Source organism: Euprymna scolopes, chromosome 8 (genome assembly GCF_053919585.1).
Source record: "Euprymna scolopes isolate OS-2025 chromosome 8, ASM5391958v1, whole genome shotgun sequence".
In the NCBI taxonomy this organism is placed as follows: Eukaryota; Metazoa; Mollusca; class Cephalopoda; order Sepiida; family Sepiolidae; genus Euprymna; species Euprymna scolopes.
Genome location: NC_136489.1, coordinates 47,307,862 through 47,323,929, shown reverse-complemented (window position 1 = coordinate 47,323,929; position 16,068 = coordinate 47,307,862). Strand labels below are relative to the sequence as shown.

Below are 16,068 nucleotides of genomic sequence, written 5' to 3'. Positions count from 1 at the left end.
TTGAAAGGAATATCGTGAGAACTGCATTTGCATTAGTAATTCATAAAAAGCAAACACATTTTACTTCAACTGTTTTATAACTTGAAAATGATAGAGATAATGTATAAAGAATAGAAATATTAATATGAGGATCAAGAGTACACAGGGCTCCTTGTACCAAAAACTATTTACATTTCCTCCCACCAAATTCATGAGGAAATTTTTTAGGTTTGACTCCTGAAATGGAATATTATAAGATGATTAAAAAAAATCATATGGTATTATGTAGGTATGACACTAATTTTTGACACCCATAACAAAAAATACAAGTAAAAGCTAGTCATTTTTTACTCTATATTGAAGAGGATGGATCAGGATTTAAATCGCATATAAACATTGTTTTACACTGAATAAAATGGACAAAATTTTATTTGAACATCACAAAATAACCAAAACATAAAAAAATGAGAAAATAACATGACATTGCAGATATGCGAAAAACAGGGCTTATAAAACATTAAAAATATATGGTTAAAAAATTAGTACAAATATATATCTTTTTAACGTTTTTGTTCAATCATTATTCAAGTTAAATATAACAGTAAAAGTCTTACCTTTGGCTTGAAATATTATGAAAAAGACATATAGATAGAATATCCAGAAAAAAAAATCATATTTTAGCAGACAGCAACTAAAACAATTAACTTTCAGTTTGATATAGAACTCGTTAACTGACAGAATTTCCTTTAATATTAATTTTTAATATCATAATTTGTAGCCCAAAAAAGTAATATTTAAATTATTTTTATTAAATTCCGCTTTATTCTAGAAATATCAATTTTAATGCCTAAAACTAAGCTTCTATATATATATATATATATATATATATATATATATATATATATATATATATATAAATAAATCTTTACTAAAATAACTTTATTGGAAACTTATTTTCCATACAAAATTTTTCTATGGACTAAAAGTCACATTTTTATTTGATATTAACAGATTGTAAAATATGCCATGTACAAAGAAATTTAATTAACTCTAAAATCATAATTGTTTCAGTTACTTGGTTTAGAAATTATAATATATTTAAAAATGAGTAACACTATGATTTTTATCAATGATGTGTGAAAAGAATACTACGTCATCAGCCTTTTTGTAGAAAAATTTATTTGCATTCAATTTCTAAACATTTTTTATTTATTCACTATTCAAAAAATTTCTTTTTGAATTATTAACAGTAAGATTGTTTATTTATAAATTTTAAGAGATAATCTTCTAGGTTTTTTCATGAACCTTGAAAAATTCACTCATAAAAAATACAAAATAATTTTGGAAATCATTCGAAATTACACAGGTTAAAAACTGTCACATATAAATAATTTACAAAAATTTCGTAAAACTTCAATAATTTTAATATATTTATGAGAATTTGTTTTTGTATATTATTTTAATTTAGTTTATATATAGTTCAGCCATTTTTAAATAAGTCTGTAAAAAATTAACAAAATTGATAAATTATTTGATTTTTAAGAGAATTTTAAAAATCGCGTTATCATTGTTTATGTCAAAATATGTAAAAATAACATGTAGTTCCGATTTTCCCGTTTTTAACTTTTGGGGAATTTTTTGAAAATGCACCAATCTTATGGAAAGTTTTAAAAAAAATTTAGAATCTTTCTTGAGAATGTTGCAAAAATTACAATCAATCAATTTTATTTTACTAATTTTTACTGTTATTTGTTATGGGGGTTGAAAATTCCACCTTTTATAGTATTATGGATTGAGTACAGAACAACGAAGTCATGGAAAACAAGCTAGTTTGTGTGTGGGGGTGTATATATATATATATATATATATATGAATATTTCTGTTATTGTAGGAAATAATTAAACAATTACAGATCATTGTAACTTGCCATTTATATATTGCATCAGACATCCATAAAAAGAGGGAAAAACAATAATACATACATATAATTTATAATAAAGTAGTTTCGGACAATCGATTTTTTTTCCTCCCAGGTAGCTTACACATGCTGCCAGCTGTGCCAAAATCTAATAAGTAGATATTTTGATCCCACCTTAAGTAATTGACTTAATAATACTTTAAAAAAGACAGTAAAAAAAATAATCTGCTTATCTAAAAAAAGTTTTCATAAATTAAATCTTTCATATCTCAGAGTGTGTTGAATCATCTTTTTTAAGCCCCTTGTTGTCATTGGTTACTCCAAACTAATAATTGTTACTAACAACAGTGACAAAAATCTCAGTTTTTAAAAGTAACAGATTGATCCAAAATTAATGAAGAAAGCAAATTTTTATCCATATTTCTTTTCTCATTGCCTTCTCTATGACATGGGAATCTTGAAACACATTAATATCCCTCGTTCATATAAAGCTATCAATAATACAATTGGTTTATTGCAATTTTTATATTCCATTTTATATTTAGGATATACCCATTTGCATAAATTTAATTTTAGATCAAGAGAATTCACTATTCTTGATAATGTACCAAATCACATACCAACATTAAATACAACTTTTCACTGAAATTTTACAAGAAATCCAATGTTTATAGTTAGCTATGAATGCATCAGGTTTCAGCAGGGAGCAAATTATTGATTGAATAAATCAGATGAAAACATGCCTTTTCGCAAAACAATAATAATAGTGTCAACATTTTTTATTTTAAACAAGGTGTATTGACACTTGGATGCGAGGGGTTACTAATTCGAGTCATGTCTACAGTTGACTATGTGGGGAGTTAAATTTCTGCATGTTAGTATAGTCAGAGAAGAAAGAAACAGGTAGGGAATTCCAAAGTCTAACAGTAAGTAGGAATAAACTATTAGAGCAGAAGACTTGCCAGCATCTAGAGATCTTAACAGTTAAAAGGTGGGATTTTGCTGCTTGTCGAGTATATACATTGAAAGGGGCACAAATATGAATTCATCAGAACACATTCCATTAAAGTACTTGTAAAACAGGTACAGGGATGCAGCATTGTGGCGATGTGACAGAGGTTGGAGCTTGGCCGATAGTGCGGGATCTATTAGATTGGCTACTTTTTTTTTTTTTTTTTGACTCTGTTTAAAAGAGAGACTAATGGTAAATGCGCCAGCAATACTCTATACATTCTTGAAATATAGGATACTCTCAGGTTTGAGTCATTTTCTAACACTGTAGAAGGAGCCCATTTTCTTTGCAGTAGCTTTGGCAATGTCCTATAAGGAATCTCCGTAATCGTGACTAATATTTTTGGAAATGAAATGCACTAAATGGAATATAACTGATTCTTTGTCATTGCAACTTCTTTTCTTAATTTTGGACTAATTTCTAAATTTATGCTATCAGTCACAATAAATCTTTCTTTTGGATTTTGAGAAATCATTATTGTATAGATGATATTGGAAGATTAATGAATGTTTATTTATTTTTTTCAGATTTACTCAGAATCTGTCGGTATTCAGGAGAGATGTTAACGACAGTCTGAAGACCCCCAGCAACAGCACAATCGCAGCTTCTTCAGGTTCCTTGGATATGATGAGCTACACGTAGGCACACTCTGTACAGTCTGATAAATTCACACATATACACACATATACACCCTGTCGTTGGTAGGGGTGTGAGGAGGGAATAAGAAGAAAAACAACCAAAATAAAATAACTGAATGCAGAAGAAACCTCACCGCCACCGTCCGTCCTTTCCAGAGGGACAGGGAGGGGGTTGAGGGGAATAGGTGTGAATGGGTGCTCCTTTCTGTTGCTACTCCTGCTGCTGAGGCTGCTGACGATGATAATGATAACACTGTTTGTGGTATGGCATGATGATGATGACAGTGACATTTTTGACTAGCAGAAAAGATAAAAACTCTGAAACCTGGGGGTTGGGGGTGTATGGGTCTTCCTTTTTTTTTTTTCTTTTTTTTTTTTCTTTTTTTTTTTCTTTATTTTTAAATTTCTTTTCCTCTCCCCCTCCCTCTTTTTTTGTGGACTGAAAATAAGGTACACAAGACTCGGTAAGAAGAGTCGCATCTCATATCATTTGCAGTCAACAAACACGATCAGCATGGACGCTTTTGTTAGTTGCAATTTTATTTTTAAATTACAGAACAAAATAAAACTTTGGAAATATTAAAAGAAAAAAATTTTTTTTTTTTTTTTTTTTTTTCTTAAATTAGGACTTGTTTCTCTGAATCTCTTTTTTGGTCAGGAGACTTATCTTTGGAGGGGGATAGGAAGAAGATTGGGTAAACATAATTTTAAAAAAACTGTTTTGGAATTTTTTGCATGACTATGGGCTCTCTTTTTTTTTTTTTACCTTCAGCTTTTTCTCTTTCAAAACTAAAAAAAAAACAACTGCTCAACCAAATAAATCTTCTTTTAAAATTCCTAGGTTCACCAATAAAATAGTTGTACAGTTAAGAAAATCCTGTTTTTCTTTTGTCTAGAAGTAAAAATGAACCGTAATATTCAACTTTTGTCTGCAAACTTCAATTCTAGTCTGAAATTACTCTGTAAACAACAGTTAAGACTTTAAAATCATTTTTTGATTTGTCAGCTTTCGCTGTAAACATTGTTTCCAGCATTTTTTTCCCCTCTATTAGTTAGTAAAAATTATTATTAGTTAGTAAAAAAATGTCACAATGATTTCTTTATGACCTTACCTTACTAAATTCAAAAGTGATTTTAAAGCCTTTAAATTGGCTAACAGTCATTTCTGGCTTTCAAAACTGAAGAAAATCAGTATTTTTTTGTGACTCCGCAACTATTGGATCAATAAACAAGAAAATGCCAAAATAGTATCTTTTTTCTTTCCGCTTATTTATTTTCTTTTTTGTAAACCTCTCATTAAAGTTTTCAAGTGAAATAGATTTTTCTCACTAACTATTGTTAATTGGTAACTTAAAATTTAATTTGTAATCTAAATATTATAACAGCAAGATTAGTTTGAATGACTCATTTGTGTTCTCATCAAAGTGAATAAATTAACGTTTATCATTTTTCAAGTTTTTCAAAAAAAAAAATGCTGATCTCAGCTTTTCTACTTTGCAATCTTCATAATCATGTTGAAGTGAAAATAATTAACTTTTTGTATATATTTTTGTTTGTTATCCCCCTTTTCCGATACCTACACCTATGTTTATTGAAAACGATAGGTTGTCCTCTAATGTTAGGTGTTTATAGGTTCTTTCCATCGTTAGTTATTTGGCATTGCAAGCTATTGGTTTCTTCAATTCCATCGCATTTTATTTTCCAATAAAAGAACATTCGTTTAAAAAATGATTATCTTTACTGAGAATTAATTATGCAACAAATCTTAACTGAAATTTGCAGACAAAATTCAGTTAAGATTTGTTGCATAATTTTTTTTTCAATATTTTTTTATTTGAATAAGTTATAATCTCTGAGTTGAGATGAAAATATGATTTTCTCTTCAAAACCAAATTTGTTCAATTACTTTAGCTTCAATCTTTAGGATTTTTTCATTTGTGTATCGACGGTAATAAACAGTGAAAACAATCGGAAAGCTTATTTTTCATGAATTAAAAACTAGTTTAACTTTTATTAACCATTTTAAAAACTAAGCCATTTTTAATAATAATACCAAACATTTATTTTCAATTCTGTGCAACACAAAATGTGCAAATCAATAAATCCTCTTAAAATTGAACAATAGGTAAGATTAGGAGATGTTATTGATTTCTCTTGTGCTTCCTGCCACCTGATTGTGATTGACAGTATTTTTTGTTAAATGATTCCAACAAATAAATAGAATTTAAGCAAAAAAAAATTAAAATGTTGTTTATAAACACATTAGGTATTTGATTTTGTATTATTTTGATCAAACACAATCTTTTTTTTTTTTTATCAACCCCCCCCCTCCCACTATGTTTATGAACCTTTGTTGTACTTGGTTAACTCCTCCTTCTCCTTTATCATAGATTACCACAATATTTAAAAAAATAGTGGCAATTCCAGAAGCAAAAAAAGTGTTAAATGTGACCCTCTTCCCCTAAAAAAAGTCATCTTCTTTCCTGTCCGCTTTCACCATTAAGTGCATTCAGAAAAGTTTTGTTGTTTTCAGAACAAAATTTTTCTTTAAATCAGGAAAGTTTTATTATTGAGTACATTCCAAGGAAAAATGTCCAAGATTTGAGATGCTCTCATCTCTGTCATCAGGTGAGTTGGCCGCCGCGTTTCACTTGTGTTTAGCCCACATCTTATTTGGCCTTGTATCAAAATCTCAAATCTCAGTAGCATAAAATACAAAATAAAAAAACCCAAAACATTCTTTCACTTTTCCAAACCAAAACTGCAAATTCGGGATAGTTGTCTGATAGCAATGGCAACTGTTTTGTTTCATAAGCCTGAATTTTTCTGCAATTCCTTCCATCATTCATTATTGTAAATATCTCTTCCAATTTCATTATTGCAGAACTTGAACCACGTCAGGGCATGATCATTGTTTTTCTACTTTAAAGAAAACTAAGGAATTTAGTAAAGGATGTTTCATTGAAACAAAATCGCTGTAGAGATAAAATTGTACAAATCATAAAATCGTCTTGTTAAGAATTTGCATGTTTTTTTTAATTACTGCAATTGATCAAAACAAATCGACTTTAATCGCTTATGTTGAATCTTTTTTTATTCAAACTGCTCAATTGGTCATGGCTGTCTAAAACCTTTAATACTACAGCAGATGAAGGCTTGTTATAGTTTCTGTTTATTTTTGTATATTTGTGTTCTATTACGGAGCAAAATATCTTGACTGTTGTCCAAACATTCCAGTTGAGACAAAAATTATATAGATGTCACACAAGAATAGATATGCTTTTTTAGTGGTTTTTCAAAGTGAACATCTCTGATAAGAAATGGGCAGCAAACTACCCCACCACTCCATTGATACACTGTTTTTGGCAGATCCTTCAGGTTAAGCATCATTAAACATAATCAGTATTAGATAGGTGACCATTTGAGAATATTGGGTGTTTGGAGTATAACTGATGATAGATTAGTGTTGTGTCATTTTTTTCCTGCTTAATGCTAAACATTTTTTCTTGAAATCCCAAGTTTCTTGTTTCTTAGCCATCCCCTCCCCCCACACTATTGCCAGTGCTTCCATCAGTTGTAATTGCCAGTCGTTCTAATCAATGATTTTTTTTTACATCTTGTAAGAAAAAAAAAGAAACGGGGGGGGGGGGCAGTGCTGCCTTAAAATATATTCATTTTAAGAATAAAGAACACATTAGATGGGAAGGGAAACTCAGTCGATTGATGTAAAAATTTATTGTTCAAATTTTTCTTTTTTTAATCCATATCGTGCGAAGAATACTTGGGGCCAAAATAAATTTAGTCAGAAAAAATAGATAAAATTCTTTAGTAATTTAAAAAAAATTTTTTTTTTCTCTGCTTGATTGTTATTCCTATCTCATATTTTAAATGAGTATAGATTTTTTTTTTGTCTAGTCATGAATATGATTTCCTTGCAAGTAAATAAACATTTTTAGAATCATAAATAATAATAATAAATCTAATTTATAAAATTGTTAATAGCCAAATAAACTTGAACAAAATCAGAAATAATGATAAAAGATACTTCCATCATCTTTAAAATCTAAGTCAGATATATCGGTGAGGGTTAATTATATTGATCTAACAAATAGGTATATGTAGCAATTATCTATGGTTTGCAAAAATGTTTGGTCAAATCCAACTTTGTTATTTTTTATTTAACCCTTCCTTTTATTGATGTGCGTGAATATTTCCTGCCAATGTTCTCTGATCATCTTCAGCTGTCATTTTGTATAAATTAATTTGCTATCGACTTCAAAACTCCATTTTACCTGCAAGTGAATCTGCTATTTAAAAAATTCCTTTAAGTATTTTCTTTTGCTGCAACAAAACTGATGTCTAAATATTCATCTTGCAATTACTTTAAATAAATTACTGCTTATCCTAATTAACATAACAGAGCCATATTGGTGGTAATTGCTCTGCTCTGTGAACCAGTTTTCATTCATGCATGTAAGATTGAAGTTGATTTCTTGTAAATTAGAAATACATACATGTGCTATTTTCTTGTCAAGACTTAATGAATAATTTTTAGATATCAACAATTTAGTTTATTCTTTTTGTTCAGAATCCCCCATATTAAAATTTTTTTTTTTAATCTGTATGATGTACGCACCCATGACAAAGCAAAAACATGCCAAAAATTATGTCAATTGATCAAATAGTTTTATTTTTATTAAGAAAATCATTTTTAAGCAATTAATGGAAATTTGTAGACATAACGACATAAATTTAGTATAAATTATTGTTGAGTTATCTCCCTTTATTTCTTGACTTTTTCTCTAAATAGTGGGTGAGATAGTCACTGTTCAGTTACTCATAAATTTTATTTTCTCATTTAAAAATAAAACTACTTGAGTAATTAATGTAATTTTTTTAGATATATTTTCGTTTTGTCACAGGTATGACCATCATACATATTTTTTAATTTTTATTTTAATATAGATAGAATTCTGGACAATTTTTTTTTTTTTTTAAATTAAATCACATCACAAGGCTAAAATGAATAATTTGTAAGATATGTTCATTCTTCAAAATTAAAACAAATTCCTAGAGCAGCTTATTATTGTTGAAATCTTAATTCATATTTCCAAAGCGTTTATATTTCTTTGGTCAGCTGCAGTTTCATGCTCTCTCCTGTGTAATGAGCACATCAATTTGTGTTAGATTGAATCATCAAACAGAATTCATGCAAACAATGTCAAACTGTATTTTGATGAATGTGTCAAAATCATGCAGTTTAGTGATCTTAAAAAAAATTTCAAAGTTCTTTCTGGTAAGATAACACGTCTGAGAAGCACATCTTTTAGATTCAATTGAAGGTGATCAAAGAACAAATAAAAAGTATTTTTTAATTTTATTTTTTATTTTCTCTTTGAAAATAAAAGATGAGTTTCACATAAAGAAATGAAAATCTACACTTGTAAAACCATGAGAATCAAACCACATTCCCAGTCAAAATTCCCACCAAATATTACCCTCCCCCCCTCTCACACATACACGATGGAAAATACAATTAAGAACTTTTTTTTTGCCTAATTATACTTGCCTAACTGTCGAAAAAGATTTAAAACTTTAAATTATGGGACATACAAATTCTTAACTAGATCAGAAACGTTTGACCCCCCCCCCCATCTCCCTCTTCAATGATAATTAAAAAAATAAAAAATAAAAACTTGCTGCACTGTTTCCAATGAAAAAAGAAAACTGTTCTGTCATGAAATGTGGGTTTGGAAAAAATCTTTTTAATAAAAACTTGAAACAAAGATACAGTTGTTTGCTTTGCCTTTTTTTTTTAATTTTTTTATTTTATTTATTTATTTTTTTTTGACAAATTTACAAAGTCAAGGCGATTTGTTTTACATTTTCCTACAAAGAAGCTAACCAAAATTATTGCGCATAATGGAAAATCTTAGATATGTTTGAGAGGAATGAGTACAAAGCACCAATAATATCTAATTGTATAATAAATTACTTTTTCTGACAATTTACACAAGATTTTGAATATAAACGGAAAAATTCACTTTGGTTCTTGTCCAGAATTCCCCTATATTTACAAACAAAAATAAAGAAAAGTCTGTATGATGTATATACCCATGTTGAAATAAAATATCGTATTCCAAAAATATTGTAAACTGCTCAAGTAGTTTTATTTTATAAAGAAAATAATTTTTCAATGATTAATGCAAATTCATTGGTATTACAACATGATTTTTTTTCAGATGTTTTTTTCAAAATGGCGGGTGAGACAGTCATTATTTGGATATTCATAATTTCTTTCTTTCTTTTTTTTTTTAAGAATAAAACTACTTGATCAATTTATATCATTTTTAGAATATAATATTTGCATTTTGTCATGGGTATGCATATTATATAGATCTTCATTTTTGTTTTTAATATGGATGAATTCTGGATATGATGATGGTTTCAAAGTTATTTTTTATTTTGCTTTTTAAGTCTTGCTCCTTTTTGTTCAAAAATGAAAACTAGTTTCAAAACATCTGAGAAGAGTCATTGAAATAACAATGTTAGTAAAATGACTCCTCTTGCTCTCGCCCAACTTTCCAAAGGAAAGAAAAGAAATGGCAAAAAAAGGTATAACCCATAAAATTTTCATGAGAATGTATGTTTATTAAAAAATATTTTAATGTTAACTGGATAATAAAATTGCACTTAACTTTCCATATTTGAATAAAGTTTATTAATTCCAGCTTTTCTGCGACTCTTTCTTGTATGTGTGCAGTTGTTTTAAATCCAGCTGCATTTTTGCATAGTGTCGCTCATTTTCAGCATTATTTTGTTGATAGAAGTGGATCTGCTTTCGGATGCTGAAAACAACAATATTGAGAAGTTAAAAAATATAGTTTTTTTTTTTTTTTTTTTTTTTTCTTTCTCCATAGTGCAAGCGTTATATGAATTGGAATTAGTAATTTTAAGAAGCCAATAAAATGCAGACTTTTTTTTTTTAAATAAACATTTATTAAAAAAATAAAATGAAATTAGTTTTGATGATATACATTTTCATCAGGCATAGAAACGGTTTGTGTTTCTTTTTCTTTCCTTCCTAATGATACCATGCCACAAGTAAGAAAAAAACCCAACTTTATGCCAGATGAGAATATATATTGTTGAAACAAAGTTGAATTTTTAAAATATTTTTTTTTGTTTTTTAAATTTGCATTGTTCTTAAGTGCTTTTTAAATTTCTAAATTCAAATTTACACAAAATTTGCATTGAAGTAAATTCATTTTACATGAGCCTACCGATTGGAACATTTGAAGAAAAAAAAAAATGTTGAAGACCACACAACTATACTTTTCTAGTGATCACATTTTAAATAAATAAAAAAAAAAACCATGGAATTATTGAGATGAAATGTTTCTTTACAATAGTGAAAGTAGGATTGACTGGATGAACCATACATTGGAAGAAGGCTGACTGGTACTTCAGCTAAAATTTAATTGGAAAACAAATGCAGAAAATAGTCTGAATTTTAAAAAAAAATGTAAATAGTTTGAGAATAACAGTCCGTTTGATTTACACGTGCATACACAAGTATTGAGTAAATTTCACATTTATTCATATAAACTTGAAATATTGGAAAGTATACCTGTTGGGATCAGATAAATTGTTAATGCAAAGGGGAGTAACTTTTTACTTCCTTGGGCAAAGTCGCCTCCCTTTGACTGTAGTCCTAAAATTTTGATTTCTCGTGAGGTCAACGACCCGAAGTGGACAGTGAAAAATAGAGTGACTTTGAAAATGACGAGATGAACATCATTTCCCGTTCATCCATTTATCATATTTGGACTTCTAACTTTCATCTATTATGTTTGGAATTTTAGTTACGTGTGTGTGCGTGTCTCTTAATAAACGTATATCGTCATGTATCAGTGAAATGTTTCCTTATTTGTTTGTAAGTGTTACGTTTCTTTCCTTATGAGCTGCTACATACCCACATGTGAAGACTGGACTGCCTGCGGTAAAATATTTTATGTTATATTGATCTAACGCATCACACGATATAGCAAATTGGCAACAAGGATTTGGAAATAAAGTAAACAAAAACACTAAAAAAAAAAAAAAAAAGTCTATCTCCGCAGAAGTTCTCAAACAAATTTTGGTACAGCAACAGGACGAGTTCGAAAGAGCCCAACTGAATCTAATAACGACATTAACCCAAAAATTTCAGTTGCAAGACACTGGGAATTTATCTAATGTCGAGCTTTCCAACGTTATTACAGAATTTTCCTATGACGCCGACAACTGCACGTTCAGCTCATGGTTTTCACAATGGAAAAAACGCATTTTACCATGATTTTTCTAACAAGGACGACGACTGGAAAAAAACGTTTGCTGATACCAAAGTTGGATACAAAAAACAAAAGGTTCGTAAATTTTATTTTACCCAAACAAATTTGACTTTTACTGAGGCTATCAGTATCTTGATGGACATTTTTGGGGAACAACAGTCTCTATTCAATATTCGTTATAACTGTTTCAAACTTTCAAAAACCAGTTTGACGATTTTGTCACTTAAGCCGGACGTGTGAATCCCGAGTGTGAGATTTCACCTCCGGACACTGACTGAGAACCAATTTAAATGCTTAATTTTTATAGCAGGTCTACAGTCATCAAACGATTCACCAATACATTCCTGACTGCTAGTAAAGCTTGAAACAGATAAAAACGTTACCGTTCAGGATCTGACAACTGAGTGTAACAAGTTGTTAAACTTAAAAAAGGACACAATGTTAGTCCAGCAACAACACACACTACCTTCAATAACGTCACACATCAACTCAAATAATAGACCCAAAGTTTTGAATAAAAAACCACCGTCTGCATGCTGGTCTTGCGGTGAATGGCACTATGCTCGCTTTTTTCCCTTCAGAAAACATAAGTGCCAAGTGTGTCATAAACGTGGCCACAAAGAAAATTTTTGCCATCCCCCTAAGGCCAAACAAATCCTCTACTCAGCAAAATTACAAAAAGAAAAACCAGCAGAGGAAATCAAATGCAGTGTCTGCCTCATTTAAGATCGATTACAAATCTCGCAGAAAATACATAAGTGTCGGATTAAATAAGTGTCCAGTTCATTTCCAATTCGACACAGCATCAGACATTACTCTAATCTCGCGCAAAACATGAACGAAAATCGGAAAACCGGAACTATTACAAACCAATCATGTTGCTAAGAGTGTGTCTGGGAATGATATCTAAGTTACTGGGGAGCTGAATTGCTCTGTTTCTTTCCAAGACAGAGTATTCGCCGGAACCTGTTATGTAACAGACACTGATCTAAACCTTCACGGTCCCATTGGAACCTGTCTTCAACACGTTTTTCCCACAAGTCAGATCAGGACACTGAAAAGCATTTTACTCAAACGCTTAAGTCTAAGTCAGTGATGTTTTTCGAGAGGATTTGGGATGTTGCACAAAAATGAAAGCCACAAGTTGAAAGCAGATAGCAAACCAATATTTAGACCCAAACGCTCTGTCCCTTGTGCAGCTCTCAACATAGTTGAAAAGGAACTTGATCGACTTAGAGAAGCTGGAGTAATAGAACCAACAAACTACACGAGATGGGCAGATCCTATTGTTGTGGTCCGAAAAGCAAGCGGCAAAGTTCGCATCTGTGCTGACTATTCCATGGGACTAAATAATGCACTAAATGCACACCAATATCCCCTGCCAATACCTGAAGACCTTTTTGTCAAATTAAATGGTGGAACCTGTTTTGCAAAAATTGATCTTTCTGATGTATTCCTACAAATCAAAGTTGATGAGGACTCCAAGGAGCTCCTTACAATCAACACTCACAAGGGATTATTCCGATACAACCATCTTCCTTTCGGGGTTAAAACTGCCCCATCTATATTCCAGCAGACCATGGATGCGATGCTGACAGGCATAACGGGAGTTACAGCATTTATTGATATCATCATCTTTCGCACATCCCATGATGAATTCCTACGTCTGATCGCTGTACTTGATAGGATCCAACAGTTTTGGTTTCCATGTACAAGCTGAAAAATGTCAATTCTACCGAACGTCAATAAAATATCTGCGTTTCATCTTTGACAAAACAGGTTGACGACCCGACCCAAGGAACATATCAGCCATTAAAAACATGCCAGCTCCAACAGATGTCAAAACTCTACGTTCTTTTCTTGGGTTAGTAAGCCATTACAGCTCATTTTTACCAGACTTACACTGCATCTGAACTCCTCTCAATAAAACCTCCTGAAAAAAGGGATTGACATGGAACTGGTCACTAGAATTCAAAGTTGCTTTTGCCAAAATCAAAGTTTTACTCTCTTCAGATCTTCTCTTGACCCATTTTAATCCATCTTTGGACATTATCGTGGTTTCCGATGCTTCTGACTATGGTGTTGGAGCCGTGATCTCTCACGCTTTTCCTGATGGCAGTCAGAAAGCTATCGCTCATGCATCTAGGTCATTGACACTTGCAGAAAGGAACTACAGTAAAATCGAGAAAGAAGCCTTGGCGATAATATATGCTGTAAAGAAGTTCTATAAAATGATCTACGGACATCATTTTACTTTGGTTTCAGACCATAACCCTATGGTGAGCATTTTTGGACCGAAGAAGGGTATCCCAGTGTATACTGCCAATTGACTACAACGATGGGCTACCACATTATTGGACTACTCACAATAAAGTACTTTTCAACCAATTCGATTGGACATGTCCTGTCGAGATTAATTAGTACACACCAGAGGCTACCTGAAGATTCCGTTGTTGTAGCAATATCTCTGGAGCCAGAAATCTTTTCAACACTCATAGCTATGATAACGGAACTACCGGTTACTTTTGACAGGATTAAAGTAGCTACAGCTTCTGATACTCTACTACAAGAAGTCATCCACTACCACTGTACCAAGTGGCCAACAGTACCCCCAAACAAACAGTTACTACCATTCTTTTAACAGAAATCTTCCTTATCAGAGGTTGATGGTATACTTCTCCTTGCCGAATGGGTCATTATTCCCTCATCATTGCAAAACAGAATTCTAAAACAATTCCATTTTGGACACCAAGGCATCAGTCGCATAAAAGCATTAGCATGTGGATACGTTTATTGGCCAAAAATGGATAAGCAGCTGGAAGATCTTGCTTGCACTTGCTCTAAATGTCAGCTAGCAGCTAAATCCCCTCGAAAATCTACACTTTCTTCATGGCCTATTCCAGATTCCCCCTGGTCGCGCTTCCCCATAGATTTTGCAGAGCCCACAAATGGACAATCTTTTCTCGTTGTAGATGCCTACAGCAAATGGCCCGAGATATTCCAAATGAACCACATTACTTCTGAGGAAACAATTTCCAAATTTCAGAAGATTTTTAGCAGATTTGGCATTCCTGAGACTTTGGTGTCTGACAATGGCACCGCTTTTAGCTCAGTCAAGTTTTCGACTTTCTGCCAACAAAATGGTATCAACCACATTCACACACCACCATTTCACCCACAGTCGAACGGTCAAGTTGAACGTCTTGTGGACACCTTTAAAAATTAGGGGAGAAGGGATAACATCAGAAATACTTGAAACTTCTTGACAAGCTATAGGGCAACACCAAACGATAGCTCACCAGCCGAATGCTTGATGAATCATAAAATCTGATTACATATCGATGTCCTACGTCCAAAACCACATCATTCCATCAAGAGGAACACAAAAATGGAACAGCAGTACAACCGCCACCATGGTTCACTCCAAAGAACATTCTTACCAGGTCAACAAGTCCTAACAAAAGACTACCGGAACAACAAATAGTCATGGACCTAAGGTTACATTGTATGACGAACCGGAAATGTAACACACGAGGTAAATGCCCAAAATTCAATTTGGGTTCGACACTTCAACCAACTGTGACCATCAGAAAGAATATCAGATCACTCTATTCCACTAAACATCTTGTTGGACACCTTAAACTTACCACAACAAACACCAGAAGCTTCTCAGAACACTGAAGTTGTAATGCGAGAACCTAACATCTGGAAGTCAGCTCGCACATGTTGTCCAGCACAACATCTGCAGGTGGATCCATAACTGAAGTCGTACTAGTGACAAAATTTAAAGGGGAGATGTTGGGATCAGACAAATTCATAATGCAAAGGGGAGTAACTCTTTGCTTCTTTGTGGAAAGTCGCCTCCCTTTGACTGTAGTTCTAAAACTGCGCTTTCTCGCGAGGTCAACGACCGGAAGTAGACAGTGGAGGAAAAATAGAGTGACTTTGAAAATGGCGAGATGAACATCATTTCCTGTTCATCCATTTATCATATTTGGCCTTCTAACTTTCAGCTACAAGGGGTGTGCAATAAGTAATGCCCCTGACCCACTTCCAGTTTTCTGATCTAGCTGAAATTTTGCATGTGCAATGATTTATATCTCTATGTGTCATGTGGCAAATTACAGCTATTGTGGTTTCTGTTTTACAGGTGTTTGAACCGAGTCAGGTGTGAAATGGAGCCTGTTG

The 16,068-nt window shown here is 31.8% G+C and overlaps 2 protein-coding genes across 6 annotated transcripts in view; one reads left to right on the top strand and one right to left on the bottom strand.

The window, feature by feature from the left end:
- Nucleotides 1-9,335, top strand: part of LOC145283548 (exportin-7-like) — a 154,444-nt gene extending 145,109 nt beyond the window's left edge. For all 4 annotated transcript variants that reach the window (XM_080132429.1, XM_080132430.1, XM_080132428.1 and 1 more), the window contains one exon: nt 3,437-9,335. In XM_080132429.1, coding sequence (XP_079988555.1) covers nt 3,437-3,551 — 115 coding nt within the window. In that variant the 3' untranslated portion in view covers nt 3,552-9,335. The remainder of the gene's footprint in view (nt 1-3,436) is intronic.
- The window catches only part of LOC145283549 (uncharacterized), a 73,640-nt gene continuing 66,781 nt past the window's right edge, over nt 9,210-16,068 (bottom strand). For both annotated transcript variants that reach the window (XM_080132431.1, XM_080132432.1), the window contains one exon: nt 9,210-10,395. In XM_080132431.1, the coding sequence (XP_079988557.1) occupies nt 10,269-10,395 (127 nt within the window). In that variant the 3' untranslated portion in view covers nt 9,210-10,268. The remainder of the gene's footprint in view (nt 10,396-16,068) is intronic.